This window comes from Empidonax traillii, unplaced genomic scaffold, assembly GCF_003031625.1.
Source record: "Empidonax traillii isolate 1590-97213 ecotype Southwest subspecies unplaced genomic scaffold, ASM303162v1 scaffold587:size399798, whole genome shotgun sequence".
Lineage (NCBI taxonomy): Eukaryota > Metazoa > Chordata > Aves > Passeriformes > Tyrannidae > Empidonax > Empidonax traillii.
In genome coordinates, this window is record NW_020955780.1 from 16,946 (window position 1) to 29,417 (window position 12,472).

The window sequence follows — 12,472 nt, forward strand, 5'->3', positions numbered from 1 at the left end:
TTAAAGATAGATGGAGGAACCTTTCCCCTAGTAACATGGATTTGAAAACAATATTTCTGAAAATGACATCCAAGACTTATTTTTCAGTTATAAAGTTTCCTTTCTTCCATCCCAGGACTGTTTTCACAGTACAAAATCTCAGCCAGAAGTTTTAGAAAAATCATTTAAACTCAGAATACTTAAAGCAAAAGATATTACTTATACATATGGAGGATTTGAGGGCAAGGAGGTTGCCTGGGGGTTTTATTTTTGCTGTTATCACCAGACTCTGTCCATATGAGGGACTGCAATGATACTAAGAGCTACTTTGCCTATAGAGCACCTCTGAATTTTATTTTCCATATTCCTTGTATTCTTATATCTCACAAACTGCCTTTTGGAGCCTCTTCCTTTCCCCTCTCCCTTTCATTGTCATTTGTTCATATTTAATTACATCTCATATGCTCCCTGGTGCAGGTGTGATTATTTTTTTTTATGTAGAAGATATAAACTGTGAGTTTACTCTTTTCCTGTTTCTTAGAAACACAGAATGTTTTGGGTCGGAAGGGACCTTAAAGATTTCAGCCTATTATGTGTGTCTCTTCCAAGAAAAGCTCAAAATCTGCATTCCTCTAAACTGTTCATTGTCCATGGCTTTCAAACAGACAGGAGTCTACTAGTAACCTCAGTAAAGATTCCCCTTTCCAAAACAGCCATGACCTTTTCCAAAATGCCCCTCAGACTTGATGGTAAAGAGAGGATGAATGGAAGCTGTCTTTGGTAAGGATGGATGGTGGCCTGCCTCCATGAGGGAACATGCGGGATGGAGCTGTTCTGAAAAAACCCACAACTGGTTCCAACACAAACTCTCGATGAGGCTGAAGTATATCTGACTGAATATTGCACTGTTGGGCCACACTGAGTTAATCTGAGCACACATCATTTATAATCAATAACAAAGTTCTGTCATTTCTCTGCCATGGGGTGCTTTTTTGGTTTTTTTTTTGGTTTTTTGGGGGTTGGTGGTTTTTTTTGGTTTTTTTTTTGGGGGGGGGTTGTTTTGTTTTGGTTTTTTTTTTTGGTTGGTTTGTTTGTTTTTTGTTGTTGTGAAAAGAACTTAAGGATTTTCAGTTTCAATTAACTTTGAAGTCGCAGACAGTTTTACTCCTTCTGTGTCGGATTAATTCTAGCTCTATATTTTCCACTTGTCATGGTGGACTCAGTGTAGCTACATATAGTAATATATAGCTAGAATAGTAATGTGGAAGTAGTCAGGGTGCCAGGAAGGGGTTAAGAAATCAGAATTTTCATATAGTGGTATTAGCAAAGTAGAGAGGACTGTTCTCCTGGGGTTTTGGATAGAAGAACGTACTTATGATGGGTGCTGCAAATCTGTAACGCCTCCTCCTCAAGTGCTGCTCCTATTGCCACAGATAAAAGGCATTTAACACCCACTTTGCCTTTTCTGGTCATAAACCTTTTCAGAGTGGATATGAAATCTGCCTCACTATGTTTTGTTTTCAAGGTGCTTCTTTTCCACCCTTGAGGTTTCCATAGCAACCTGGATCGTTTGTTTAAATTGGAGCTCCCTGGCCTATCCTCCCTGCACGTAACTTCTGCGGCGATCTTGCAGGTCTCATCTCTTCTTGGCACACCTGAGAGTGACAGGTGAGGGTTACAGAGGGGCTCAGCAGCAGCTGGCCATGAGAGTGCTTTCTCCCCTGTTGCCCTATTTAATTTACGTCATTCTTCTTCTGTGTAGCAGTGTTCAGCATGGCTTTGTGGAGTTATTACAAACTCCCTTGAAGCTCGCAGGTCTTCAGTGGCTCACGCTGGAGAGGCACATCTTAGGGGAGCTAGAAGGCCTTGTTTGAAGTAAAGGAAGTGAGGACTGTATTGAAGAATTTTAATCAGAATGTGGAGCAAGGAGATCTGTTCCATGGCCCCCATTGTTTAATTTAGATTTCGCAGCAGAAACAAAAACTTTGTTCCGTACACACAGGAGGTTCTGCTGGCTGAGCAAGACTCAGAGCAGAGTCTTCACATCACAGGGGATCATCCTGATGGACAGTGCTCACTGGATCCAGCATGCTGCTCAGCCAGAAGTTGTTTCTGACTACAGCTTTGTGTGCAGCTGCTTTGCTGGTCACAGAGGGTGGTTTTCATTCTGTTGCTCTAGTCCCTTGGTGGAAACATCACATAGGTCCACACTGAAGAGTGGGTTGGTTATAGCTGGTTTCTTAGCTGCCAGTGCCGTCCCCCGCTCCTGAGCACGTTTCCAGCAATGCCCACGTGCCAAGACAGGCTGCGTGCAACCTGCAGTGGCTGACCTTGGGAAGTAAGCTGCCAGAATATGATCCCTTATGGCAGAAAAGAGCAGAAAACAGGCTACTTGGAGGAACTCACAGGCTAAAAGGAGCCCTGGTGTTGGGTGGGATGGGATTTGTAGCTGTGACTTATCACTGGCCATCGGGTACACATCATCATTAGGGAGGGCTGCGGGAAGGCTTCTTGCCCTGAAGAGCTTCTGATGCAGAGAGCAGAAGATAAAGCAGGAGTGAGCAGAGATGTGATTTGCCAGAGGGTGTACTGGCCTAGATACACAACCCACAGTCCCAACCTGGTTGGTGCCTGGCTTGTTAGGCTGCAGAATTTACATGGTTCCCAGTTCTTTCTCCCACATATTGCTTTCTGGAGGCAGGTCCATTCTGGATTTCTGCACTGTGCCGAGGAGGAGACAGCCTGGCTGACCAGCATGGCATGCCTTTAGCTTGAGTTATCTGGGGGTTTTGAAAAGGAGGGGCCACAAGATGCACACTCCTCAATTTTTTTGGAGAAACAAGGGCTAGTAGTGCAAGAGGGATTTAAAATTGCCTGGTGGTGGTTTCTGTTGGAAAGCAGTGGATGGCTGCAGGCTGGGCGTGGCCAGGATGGAGCACTGGTACCCACTCAACCATCCCCTGCTCAGGGGAGGGGAGGCAGCAGGCAGCAGTGTCTGAAAAACTGTACCTACAGCAAACTTTGCAATATCTGCAATTTCTCAATGTCGATGAAGCCATCACAGCTCTTACCAGAGACGAGGTTGCTACCCTGGAACAGGCTGATAAGACAGCATGAAGAAATCCTCCTGGGCCTCAGAGCAAGGAGAGTGATGGAGTGAGGGATGCAGGTTGGACGCAGTTGGACACCAGTTGGACACCAGTTGGACGCCAGTGTGGCAACTTGGTGCTGCAGCAGCCTGAGCATTGGCTGCTTCTCTGCAATTTCCCTGTATTTTAAACTGATAATTTTTTCCTTTGGTTCACCAGTTATCTCCTGGCTTCACTTCCCTTGCAGAGACTAAAGTGGCACCTTAGAAAAGCTGCTTCCCAGTGTTAAACAAAGCATTCCTCAGTGTTGGGTGCTGTAGGCTTTCATCTGACAGGGATGAGGTTACACTTTTTTTTCTTTCTGCTTGTCAGCATTAACACCACTCTGCCTCCCCTCTGCAAAGCAAGGCTTCAGTTGCTGAACCATCACTCAGCAATTTACTACTGTGGTTGTTGCAGTTTTTGTCTGAAGTCCCCAAAAGGTTTAGAGATTGAGTAAAAAAAGTCTCTAGGACTAGGTTACTTGAAGTCTGATAATTCAGTTGTCAAGAAACTTCTGTTTTAATCTCTAGACTTCTGTTGATTTCTTTCTTGATTGCTTACAAATAGGCTTAAAAAGAGAGGAAACAAATAAATTTATTCTGCTGAAATACGTGGATGCTCTGCAGTGTTTTTAATTGCAGAAGAAAATGGAAGATAAAATCCATCAGAAGCACTAAGATCTGATTTATGGTACTGACTTAAGATTTTTAATCTTGACTCATGCAGGACAGATTTTCCTTTTGCCCAACCTCCAAAGCCTATGTGACTGTGGTCTCTGCTGGTCAGGCCTCCCCTGCTAGTTTTGAGATGTGTGGTCAGTTCTGTCCTCTGAGAGAGGATGGGAAGTCTCAGAAATAAACCAATTTCTTCAGCTCTTGCAGAACTCAGCAGTTGGGTACAGAAGAGAAACCAAGAAAAGCGCTCTGTGCTCTGACAGGTATGGGTTAGGCTGAGGATGCCTGGCAAGGAATGGGAGAATCCTCCTCAACTCGCTCCCTTGCTGGTAGTGTTTCTGCTCCTCCAGCTGACACTCTGCCCAGGAGGCAGCACAGCATGCCTGGCCATCGGCACCATCCCAGCCACCAGCTCGGTTGTGGACCATGTGGGAAGGCTGGAAACTCCCAGGGTTCATCAGCAGAGTTCTCCCCTGCACACAAAGAGGGTTTGGTGTTTTTGTTGTTGTTGTGTTTTTGTTGTTGTTGTGTGTTTTTTGTTGTTTTTTTTTGTTTGTTTGTTTGGTTTTGTTTGGTGTGTTTTTTTTTTTTTTTTTTTTGTAAACTTCTTAAATAATTTTGTGGGACAAAACATTTCTTCCAGATTTTGAACCTGGGACAGAAAGTTTTGGACTAGAAAAACTTATTTCTGCACTGCTTAATGGATATGCTTAATGCTCACAGTAACAGCTAGACAAGGTAATACATCAACAGTGAAAGCCGTGGAAGGTTAGAGGTTAATTTTACTCCAAGTGGCAGCAGCTTTAACCAGCGGAAATATTCAAAGCAGTCAGTCTCCTAATTTATTGAAAGTATAGTTTCATTCTTTAAAGTGCTGATTTTTCTGCAATCACTTGTCTCCAGCTGTCTGAACCGCACTTTTATCCTGTATACTCTTAACACCCTATCCTGATACATTAATAACAGTGCTGGGAAAAGCTACCATCCCTTCTGATGTCTGTCGGGCCAAACAAGGGAAATTTAATGTAGCAGTTTTTGTCGGGGAACACTTTGCAGCTCTCTTTCAAAACAAAGAGTCTTGTTACGACATTTCCCGCTAGTGGTGTGATGACAGCCAACTGCTGTTAACTGAGAGGTGCTATTGAAACACACTGACTTTTCACTTCAGCTAGCAGTTGACAATTAAAACAGTTCTGTATAGAGAATAAAATAATACATTTCTGTGAGAAGCATTAATACATTCAAGCATTTTAGTTAGTACTTTGCTGGAATGGCATTGGGCAGAAGCTTTATGGGATTTATTGCAGCTTGTAAAAAGTCAGGCAAGACTGAAACTGAGATATATGAGGTGGTAGGAGCTTTGAATACACAAGCTCTGTATTAACTGTGTTGTATCATGAGCTTCTCACAAGTATTGACGAGTGTTTGTCACAACCTACAGTCATGGTGTGGGCACATCCTCGTCTTTCAGTGCTGGCTGCTGGGCTGGAAGGAAATGGTCCCACTCCCAGATCTGGTCACAGGTGAGTCCCCAGCTAGTGAGAGGCACCTTCAGGGATGGTGAACACCATGGTGTCCCTGTGCCAGGAGGCATTGCTGAGCTGGTGGGTCTGGGTCTGCTAAACTGTAGTGGCTGGAACTGAGGAAGAGGGAACAGGAAACACAGCAGAGACAGGGAAAAAGAGGAGCTGGGCATCAAGGATGGGCTGAGGAGGGTCATGCCATGAAGGTATCTGTTCTAAAAAAAAAAAAAAAAAGTTGGGAATCAATAACCTGGCCGAATTTCCCACTCATTAGTTTAGGCTAATTTAGAAAGAAATTATTTTCTGCTACAATGGCCAAGTTACATATAAAAATTGGACATATTTATAGACATAAAAATTAGGAAAACCTTTTAAAATGTTATTTTGTCCAGAGAATTAGTTTGAAACTTCAGTAAGTGGCAGGGTGATACCATTTCTGTGTCAGACTGCCTAGGGAGATGTAAAAATCCTTCCATGCACCTATAGTTCAGGCATTAAAACATCCAGTTTGAAACATCCCTCAGAGAACTTGCCCTTCCTAGCAAATCCCTGGTACACTGGGAAGAGCTCTTCATGGAAGAGCTACTTCACTGGGAAGTAGCTTTAGTAGAAATGATTTTTCACAAGCTACCTGCAAAGATCCCAGGAGGGACCTGAGCCTCCTGCTGCCACTCACAGGTGCCTTGCTGAATGTATTTGCTCTCCAAGATATGGTAAGTGCTGTCAGGGAGTTTTCTCACCCCTTATTACCTGAGGTTGTGAAGGAGAGCCCTGGCCTGCAGGAGGCTGGAAGCAGAGAGTGCTGCAGAGCAAGCCAAATCTCATCTTGCGTACGGAAATTTCCAATCCTGCAGCTGAGGCCCTGCCAATGCCTGCCTGCTGCAGAGGGCAGACAAGCTTACTCCTCACCTGTTCTGCTGGCTGCAGGGCTCCCCACAGCTGCCCCCAAGTGCTGCCAGGCAGGATGCCCCTCTGCATAGCCTGGGGAATGTAGGGTGAAATTTTGAGTTTAAATCAAACGTGCATGTGTGCATGCAGCGAAAGAGACAGGAAGACTTACCTTCTGCTTTTAGAGGTAGTCTGTATTGGCTACCTGTTTATTTGGTGTGTCTTTTCCAGTTTGTAAGTATCTGTCAGATTGCAGTTATCTTAATGTTTTTATTACTGTTTAAAAAATGGTTGTTTCAGGGTGTGAAATGTAGTGGAGAAGGAACAGCAACTCCTTCTATGTCCTGATGGAAATGAGTTCACAGAGAAGGATGTTAAGTGGAAATGTGCACAGCGAGGTGTGGTGGCACAGCGGTATGGCTGGAAATGCCACCTGCCAGGACAGCAAGAGGCAGCTTTTACTCTCAAGTATGTTTTGAGGATATTTGAAACCTGCATGCTGGAGATAGACTAAAGCATCCTGTGGGGAAGCATCTTATGCTGGGGCCCCATCAAGTCTGACAGCAGGGATACTGCTCCATTTTGGGACACAAACCGTGGTGTTCAGGATATCCACACTGGGATTGCCCAGCTACAGGTGGTTTCTGTAAAAGCCCTGGCCCTTCAAAAGTTTCTTTTCCTGCAGGAAGAGGTGGGTATCTCCCTCCATCCTCTTCTTAAGCTTTACTTTCCTTTCTGTGGCATTCAATCTGATAGCCAGCAAGAGGAATAATAATTAATAGGCCGTGTGTGGTTTCTATGATCACATTGTTAAATGAATGAACAGATGACAAACTAATTTCCATGGTGCTGTTTCAACAGTGTTAGTTGTTTCTGCTCCTATGAAACTGGAGTTTTAACTTCCCAAGGCCGCAAACACACATTTGAAATGTTCCCAGCTCCGAGTAAAGATTCCCTCCAGCCCCTGTGCTGTGTGCTGGTGTACAAAGTGACTTCAACCCTGTACTATGCAGGATCTGATGATCCATGTGGCAGAGGGTGTCTGTAATCCATACCATGTGGTCACATTTCAATACCGGGAGCTGCTGAGATTAAAGTCATGATTTAAACCACTGGAGTAAATATAGTTTTTACATTAGCATGTTGCAGATCTAAGTTGGGGGATTATGTCACAGGATATTTTTTCTGAATTGTCTCAAACAAAATCTTCAAGGCCTCCTGGTTATTACCATGGTGATCTTGCTCCAACTCAGCACCGACATTTCCCAGAGCATTTTATAATCATATTTGTGAGGGATTAAAAGTTTGCTCCACCTGAGTTTGCCTTCAGACTGAACTTTCTGCAGGAAACCAGGTAGGCAGTTTGGACTGGGGACACGTGTGTTGAATTTCAGATATCAAGTCAATCAGCCTTTTTTGGCTGAACTTTGGATCCTTTTGGGCTAGAGCAGATTAAATTTACCTTGCTTCAAATAAATGTGAGATGCTTTTCTGACAGAACAAGGCTCCTGTGTCATCTCATTTCTGCAGGATAGACAAGCTCAGCCCCAGAAGGCCTCCAAACTGGTCATCAGGCTTGTCTTCTTGGAGGGCTGCACCGAGGAAACAGTTTGGCCCTCACTGTGCTGCAGAATCAAGTTGTCAGGAATTAAAGCAGTTGTAAATGGAGCTCTTTGAGAGAAAGTTATTCTACTGCAGCAGGGCTGTATGGGCTAAATTTAGCCATTAAAATCAACAGTAAAAAACACAGCCTTCTGCAAGCTGGAATGATTCAATTTGACCAAAAAGAAAATTGTTCCCTTATTAAGTTAATTGTATCTCCCAACAAAAAGGCTTCAAAATGAACCTGGCCCTAAAGCTGCCTTGGGGAGCTAGGAAGCCAAGAGATTGCAGCAGGATGTTTCATAAAGCCAAGTCTCTTAATATTTCTTTGACACTGGCAAGGGGCAAAGCAGCCAATCTTCTGGAAACACACTAGCAAGTGCTTCTGCTCCCTTCAGTCCTTAAACTGTATTCTTGTTTCATTTTATCACATTTGAGACAGGGCTGTAATTTACGGGTGTTTGTTTCCAGTGCAGGTCCTGAAACATTGCCACTGCTAAGGCAGTTTGAGAAGAGGAGGGACCAGTCCCATGCCTTACCCGAAGACAACGCTGAGACTTTCTGATGGTGAGCTTACAAAAATAAGGCCGTTTCTGTGTGCTGGACTGTGTATGCTGTATGTAAGCTTCTGTAGTTTTTTCCGAGCATTTGTCTTTCTCAGCACAAACAGCATATTTTATGGCAAAACACAACAAACTCTCACTGGCTGCAGCTTGGTCGTAGGACCCAGGGCTGCTGGGATAAGTGTGTGCAGATCCCTCTGTGGGCTAATGCACTGGCAGTGCCCCAGGTACCTCCACACTGCAGTGCTGTGCTGCGTGTGCAACTGAGCACTGACTGCTCGGCAAACCCCCGGGCCCTAAGTGTGTTGTCCCTGTCCCCTTGGCAGCACAGACCAGGATTCCTGATAACGTTGCTAAGCCTCTGCTTCCTTCCCAGTTCCTAACCAAGCTTCAAAAATATCCTCGAGTGGGTGAAGCTATCCTGGAGAATGGCTTTATGGGAATAGTCTAACATTAGCTCTGAAGAGGGGACAGACTTACCATTTCAGGCTCTTACTCCTTCATACTTTTCTACTCTGCTTCCCTCCAGATCCTTTCCTATTCCCATCAAATGTTTTTCTTACACTGTTGGTTTTTTCCATCACTGAGAGTCCTTAGTACGCACAGTTCCAGCCGTCACTAATTTGCAAGCTTTTGTTTCGGTTCAGTAACACTTTTATGCCATTTTCTGTCTGAGTATCTGATTCTGCATCCCATTGAAGAAGAGAGCCCACAGGGGAGCGGAAAATTTTAGGATCCCTTCTAAAAAGAAAAAAAATGGAGTCATACTGAGGCAGGTGTTTAAACTGAGTTAGAAGAGGTAGAATTGGGAACAAGATCCCTGAGTCCTGCTTAACTCTTAGCAGCTGATGTTTCTTTCCTGGGACTATCTTGTGTGATCTCTACAGTTCGGATCTGGGTCACTGTACCATTAGGGTATTCACATTTGGGCTTGACTTACGGGTTCCTTTAACCACGGGTACGTTGCTGTGATGGTGGCAATCAGCTGAAAGCTGATGAGATGAGTCTGTTGGTACTCTTTCGCAGATATAGAAATCATGGTATTGATAAAAAACAAAACAAACAGCTGCGAGGTGAGACGCAGAAAGCTGAACTACCGCCGTGGATGTCCGGGACCCACCTGAAGCTCCACTGGGCTCCGCGAGGCAGGCGAGGGATACCCTGGGGAGAGGGGCCCGGGGCAGGCGGTGGCGCCCAAGGGAGAGGAGGCGGGTGAGCGTAGCCTGAGGCTGGGAGAGGGGCTGGGAAAGAGAGACAGAACGAAGCGCGAAGGCTCCTCCTGCGGCTCCTTCGCTCCGCGGGGACGCGGAGAGCGGGGGCGGCGGCGCGGGAACAGCGGAGCGGGGACACGTCAGACAGAAGGGAGCGCCGGGCTGGCCGCGAGTGGGCTCCGCTGCCGTCTGGGCGTGCTGCCGTGTGAGCATGCTGCTGTCTGAGCATGCTCCCGCGGGGCACCGCCGGCTATATAACACCGCCGAGCCCCGGCGGCAGAGGCAGCGGCTCCGCTGAGGCACCCGGGGAACATCGCACCGCTCCTCTGCATCGCTCCACACCGCACCTCTTGGCATCGCTCCCCACCGCACGGTACCGCACCGCCCATCTCGGCACCGCGCTCCGCTCTCGCCGCACTCCGTATCGCACTGCACCGCACTCCGCTGCGCACCGCGCCTCTCCGGACAGCCCCGCTCCGCGCGGTACCGCACCGCTCCGCGGGGCCCATCCCTGCCCGGCCGCCGCTGCCCACCGGAGCCCCGGCGCCCGGCACGGCCGAGGCAGCGAGCCCCGCTCCGCCGGCCCCGGCCCCCGCGGCGGGCGCTCCCGTGGGCGGCAGGATGGCCGCGAAGCCGGCCGAGCTGATGGGCATCTGCTCCAGCTACCAGGCGGTGATGCCCCACTTCGTGTGCGTGGCCGAGGAGTTCCCGCCGCCCTCCCGCCCCGTCAAAGCCCCCAGGGGCAAACTGCGGCGGCCGCGGCAGTCGCGCTTCAAGACGCAGCCGGTGACTTTCGACGAGATCCAGGAGGTCGAGGAGGAGGGGGTGTCTCCTATGGAGGAGGAGAAGGCCAAGAAGTCTTTCCTGCAGTCGCTGGAGTGCCTGCGGCGGAGCACCCAGAACCTCAGCATCCAGCGGGACCGCCTGGGCAGCTGCCGCCTCCGCAACAGCCTCGACTCCAGCGACTCGGACTCGGCCCTCTGAGTGAGGGCAGCGGGGCCCGGCGGGACCCTGCCCGGCTCGACGGGACCTGGCGGGACGCGGCCGGCGGCCGCGGCACGGACTGGGCTGCAGGGAGCTGCCCCGCCGCCGGCCCAGCAGCGCCCGGAGCGGGCAGCCGCGTTGGGATGTTTTCTAAGAAAGCGCTTGTACCTTCGTTTCTATTTGATTGTATGAAACTCTCCATTTAAAAGACAAAAAAAACCCCACGAAAAAAATATCTTTTCTATTCGTTAGAAGAAATGAGCTGTTTTAGATGCATTGAGCTGCTGGACTTTATATTTATTTTTGCATTTAAACTGTTGACTGCATTAATTTAATATGTTTCTACCTGAATGTCTGTTATCATTTCCATAAAAGAGTAATAAAATCTGATATATTTGCACAGTACTCATCGGATTGTCCTTATTTGGGAGATCCAACTGTCCTCGTTCAGCTGCCTTTCCCTTTTGTAGGCTAGAGGGATTTAAATTCTGTCGGTAGCTAGCAGGGAACCAGCAATACTTTCCTCGAGGATGCTGCTCAAAGTAGTTTTACAGTCTATACTGTCAGGTATAAGCTAATGAGACAAAAGTCAAGTTAGATTGATTTTAGACAACTTTATTTGCTTCTTGAGATCTTTGTGTTAACCTGAATTGATGGTTAAGGAGTGTTTGTAACTGGCTTTGTCTGAGAACCTATGTGGTCATGCTTCTCTTGGAGTTAAAAAGCATGGGCATTTTCATTTGTTATAAGAGTGAAGTTTCTGTGGGGCTTCTGCGTGTGTGTGTGCAGGTGCATGTAAGATTTTCTCTGTCTATGGCATATGTGCTAAGGAGCATCTGAAGCTCTCTGCAGAATGAAAAGCAAATTCCTGGGCTGAAAATATTCTCACTGTATTTTTTCCATTCTCTGGAAATATTTCTGTACTAATAGTGTGATCCGATGAGAGCATCTTCCTGCAGGGCAAGCCTCCAGCAGTTGAAACTTCCCACTTAGCAGGTATTAGATGATACTGAGCTGTAGCCTCTAACTAATATTTCTCTGGTACAATTTTCTTGGTATATTCTTATGTCCTGACTTGAAGTGCAATCATACTGATCAAAAGAGAGAGGTAAGGGCTGGAGCAGAGGTAAAAAGATGAATGTGGTGCAGGAGAACAGGATGCCTAGTACCCTCTGGGCACTGAAGGAAGCAGATGAACTGAGCAAGGAACCCAGTGGTGGCTGCTGGCTCTGGCACAAGTGAAGGCTGTCTCTCTCTAGTTTAAAGCCGAAAAAAATCAGAGGGCACAGGGGGTGGCTTGTTTTTGGACAGGTCCTTCACCAACTTTCATAACTACAGGAAGAGCTTTAAAACTCCCTTGCAGTAGGAGAGCCAGCTGACCTCCAGCACCAGGGGAGGGTTGTGCATGGAATTCAGCAGGTAAGGAAACAGATCTGGACTCTGACTCAACCTCCCTGTAAAAAAAGCATTTAAAATACTCTATCTGTCTCCCTGTATGCAGTCTGTGGAACAGCTTGACTCCCTTTGCCGTTAGACTGTGATGATTGCTTTCTCCATAGATGCAGTACATATACGCACAACATCTACACACAAAACAAAGCAACTTGACCTCCAGAACAGCTTTCAGTCAGGCAGACAAACTGGAATCAGTAAGACATAATCAATTACCAGCAGCTGAGCTAATTTTCCTCAACAAATTCCCAATGTTGTTACAATTCTGTGAGTTCTGGGTTTGTGAAAGGGTTTGCAACATCTATGGGAATACTTAGCCATGTGCCTAAACGTTGCATAATGCATACAGTGAGCTAATGAGCTCCATGAGATTTCCAGAGGTTGTATAGCGTCCTTCCCATACTGCAGGTTTTAGACTACTTTTCAGTCTCCTTTTGCTTTCACCTCTGGTGCAAATCTCTGTGA

General features: G+C 46.8%; 1 protein-coding gene and 1 long non-coding RNA gene across 2 annotated transcripts; both read left to right on the top strand.

Moving 5' to 3' along the window:
• Positions 1-5,019: 5,019 nt before the first annotated feature.
• LOC114064864 lies at positions 5,020-7,933 on the top strand. Its single transcript, XR_003572824.1, has 4 exons — positions 5,020-5,307; positions 5,415-5,513; positions 6,496-6,663; positions 7,726-7,933. It is a non-coding gene; the product is annotated as an uncharacterized LOC114064864 (long non-coding RNA).
• Positions 7,934-9,851: 1,918 nt separating this feature from the next.
• Positions 9,852-10,960, top strand: CUNH11orf96 (chromosome unknown C11orf96 homolog). Its single transcript, XM_027898253.1, has one exon. The coding sequence runs from the start codon at positions 10,193-10,195 to the stop codon at positions 10,553-10,555; it is 363 nt and encodes a 120-aa protein (XP_027754054.1). The 5' UTR covers positions 9,852-10,192; the 3' UTR covers positions 10,556-10,960.
• Positions 10,961-12,472: the final 1,512 nt, after the last annotated feature.

Excerpts from the sequence above, each read along its gene's own strand:
- CUNH11orf96 (XM_027898253.1), top strand. The coding sequence starts at position 10,193 with ATGGCCGCGAAGCCGGCCGAGCTGATGGGCATCTGCTCCAGCTACCAG.